This window comes from Microtus oregoni, unplaced genomic scaffold, assembly GCF_018167655.1.
Source record: "Microtus oregoni isolate MIOR12 unplaced genomic scaffold, Mior012 000022F_ref0000154, whole genome shotgun sequence".
Lineage (NCBI taxonomy): Eukaryota > Metazoa > Chordata > Mammalia > Rodentia > Cricetidae > Microtus > Microtus oregoni.
The window spans coordinates 11,353,603-11,356,415 of record NW_024543081.1 but is presented as its reverse complement, the minus strand read 5'-3'; the positions used below and the strand labels follow the sequence as shown (position 1 = coordinate 11,356,415).

General features: G+C 49.9%; 1 protein-coding gene across 1 annotated transcript; it reads left to right on the top strand.

Moving 5' to 3' along the window:
* Positions 1-241: 241 nt before the first annotated feature.
* On the top strand, positions 242-881 carry LOC121461536 (NADH dehydrogenase [ubiquinone] 1 beta subcomplex subunit 11, mitochondrial-like). The gene has a single exon (XM_041672640.1). The coding sequence runs from the start codon at positions 332-334 to the stop codon at positions 791-793; it is 462 nt and encodes a 153-aa protein (XP_041528574.1). The 5' UTR covers positions 242-331; the 3' UTR covers positions 794-881.
* Positions 882-2,813: the final 1,932 nt, after the last annotated feature.

Genomic DNA, 2,813 nt, shown 5'->3' with positions numbered 1-2,813 from the left:
GTTCGCTGGGAATTCAGGTGGTGGAGATGGATCCCAGGGAGAGCCTTTCAAATGCCAGCCGTACCTTCTACCCTAGCCATCTTTCACCGTTTTCAGTTACTGCCATGACATCGTTGACTGTCAGGGCATTAGAAGGTGTGTCATCTAATGCCCAGTTAGAACTGCTAACCGGAGTCTTGGAGGATGTCAGTGCCCGGTTGATACGCCCATCATATCCGTGCCCCGCCCCCCGCAAGGAATGGGCTCTGCCTCTGGCGGTAGAGAAGGGCACCGGTCCGTCCGTTATTTTCTCCCTCGTTCCCACGCACCCCACCCCACCTCTGCAGCTATCATGGCGGCCTCGAGGTTAAGTTTGTGTGCCCGCAGCCTTTTGGCTATTCGAGGGCTCCAGGCTGCCCACGTTTGCTGGAAACCGAGCTCCTCCTCTAGGGCTGTGGTCGCCCGGTCCGCTGTGGCTCGAAAGAAGAAGCAGCAGAGAGAACCTACCCAGCAATGGATGGAGGACCCAGAGCCCGAGGACGAAAACGTTTACTCGAAGAACCCATACTTCCATGGTTATGACGAGGACCCCGTGGTGGACGAATGGAATATGCACGCCGTCTTCTTCTTTGGTTTTTCCATCGTCCTGGTCTTCGGCACCACCTTTGTGGCTTATGTGCCCAACTACGGGATGGTCGAATGGGCCCGCCGGGAAGCTGAGATGCTCGTGAAACACCGAGAAGCCAGCGGCCTCCCTCTCATAGAATCCAACCGGTTTGACCCCAGCAAGATCCAACTACCAGGGGATGACTGATGGACTACCGAGTGGGATGTAAGAAGCACTGCGTTGCCCCCACCCCTGCCTGTTTTTCTCTCACACCCCAGAGCACAGAAAAAAAAAAAAACTGCGTTACTCCAGCTAAGACTCAATTATTTGGTCAAGGGACCGCAGCTCAGGAAGCCTGACTCACCTAAAACTAAGCTAAAGAGAAGGGAGGAGTAACTATCCCCTTAATGAGATCATGAACTTTCCTTCCCAGGAACCCTGGGGCCTCCACTTTGTGCTCTGCCCATTGAGTCCTGGCTCACAAAAGCAAGCTGGCTCTTTCTCCCTTTTCTTTCTTTTGAATACTTGCCAATACCTGGGCATTTTTTTCTTGATGTTCTGGGCTCTCTTGTTCTTCCTTTGCATCTCCACTGCCCTGCTTCTGTCACGGGGGCTGCTTGGTCAACCTCCGTGGCTAACCTTCACACCTAACCCAGAAGCGGCATGGCCTTTGTCTTCTCCGACTTGTAGCATCTGCCAGGATTTTCAGTTTGCCTGGCCCACTGTTTGTCTTTTAAACTCTGATAAACTTCTTCTTAAGGTTCCCTTTGAGTCCATTTTTAAATGATTGTTGTAAGGTTTACTTTATGTGTGTACACGTGTCTGTGCGGGGATATATGTGAGTGCAGACATGGGGACCGGGGGCCTCAGAGCCTCTGGGGCTGGAGCTGGGGACTGAACTTTGGTTTTCCACAAGAGCTGTATGCAGCAGTTCCATTCGTTGAACCGTCTCTCCAGCCCTGTCCTTTTTTTTTTTTATTACTGTTTTATTTTTTATTTATTTATTGGGCTGGAGAGGTGGCTCACAGGTTAAGAGCACTGGCTGTTTTCCCCGGAGATCCTGAGTTCAATTCCTAGCAATACCATGGTGACTCACAACCTTCTGTAATGAGATCTGGTGCCCTCTTCTGGCCTGCAGGGATACATGCAGGTAGAACATTTATCAGGACATACATATATTTCTCCGAGATGATACTAAGACAATAAATGGTAAATGTGCTGGACTAAGAGCCCAGAATGGAGTCCGGCAAAAGGAAGATTCAGTTTTATTTCCGAGCCCTGTGGCAGTTCTTTATTCAACCAACATATGTCAGTCACTATTACACTTACTGGGAATGATACAGGGAAGAAAATTATGGTCCCATCCTGTAACACCCACAGGGCCTCCGTGCGCATGCTCAGCTAATGAAGCCGTTCTCCTACCCCAGAGACAACCAGCGCGTGTGCAGAGTCATCTCAGCTGAAGGCACGTTCTAAGTTCCTCCGTACTTCCTGCTGGGCCCGGACAGAGCCCTTAGGTTTGGTACCACAGAGCTCAAGGACCCAATCTCTCTCTCTCTCTCTCTCTCTCTCTCTCTCTCTCTCTCTCCCTTTCTTTCTTTTGTTTTATTTATTTTTTTATTTTATTTTATTTTTTGAGATAGGGTTTCTCTGTGTAGCTTTGGTGCCTGTTCTGGAACTCACTCTGTAGATCAGGCTGGCCTTGAACTCACAGAGATCCTCCTGCCTCTGCCTCCCTAGTGCCAGGATTAAAGCCGTGGGCCGTTGTGGCCTGGCAGGACCCATTTTCTTTAGTGCTTGTGGGGACAAGAGGTTGAAATGTGAGGGCTAAAGTTATGTTTTAAGTTTTTGGTTCTTGTATGTTTGTTTTTTGAGACAGCATTTCTCTGTGTACCCCTGGCTATCCTGAAACTAGTCCTGTAGACCAGGCTGGCCTCAAATGCACAGAGATTGGCCTGCCTCTGCCTCCCTCTGTACTTGGATTAAAGATGTGTGTTAGGCTGGAGGTTCTTGAACAAAAAGATCCCGGCCCACCCCCACTCTGGTCAGAAGTCAGGGCTTGCAGAAATCGGCCAATGCAACAAAGAGATCCCTGCCAGAAGTTGTGCTTACAAAAGGCTGCGCAAGATACAAGACAAAGTGGGCACTTAGTTCCGGATTCCAAAGTGACCACTGGACTCAGGACACACCTACTGGACCCAAACCCAGGCAATACTCTGATACCTTA

Excerpts from the sequence above, each read along its gene's own strand:
- LOC121461536 (XM_041672640.1), top strand. The coding sequence starts at position 332 with ATGGCGGCCTCGAGGTTAAGTTTGTGTGCCCGCAGCCTTTTGGCTATT.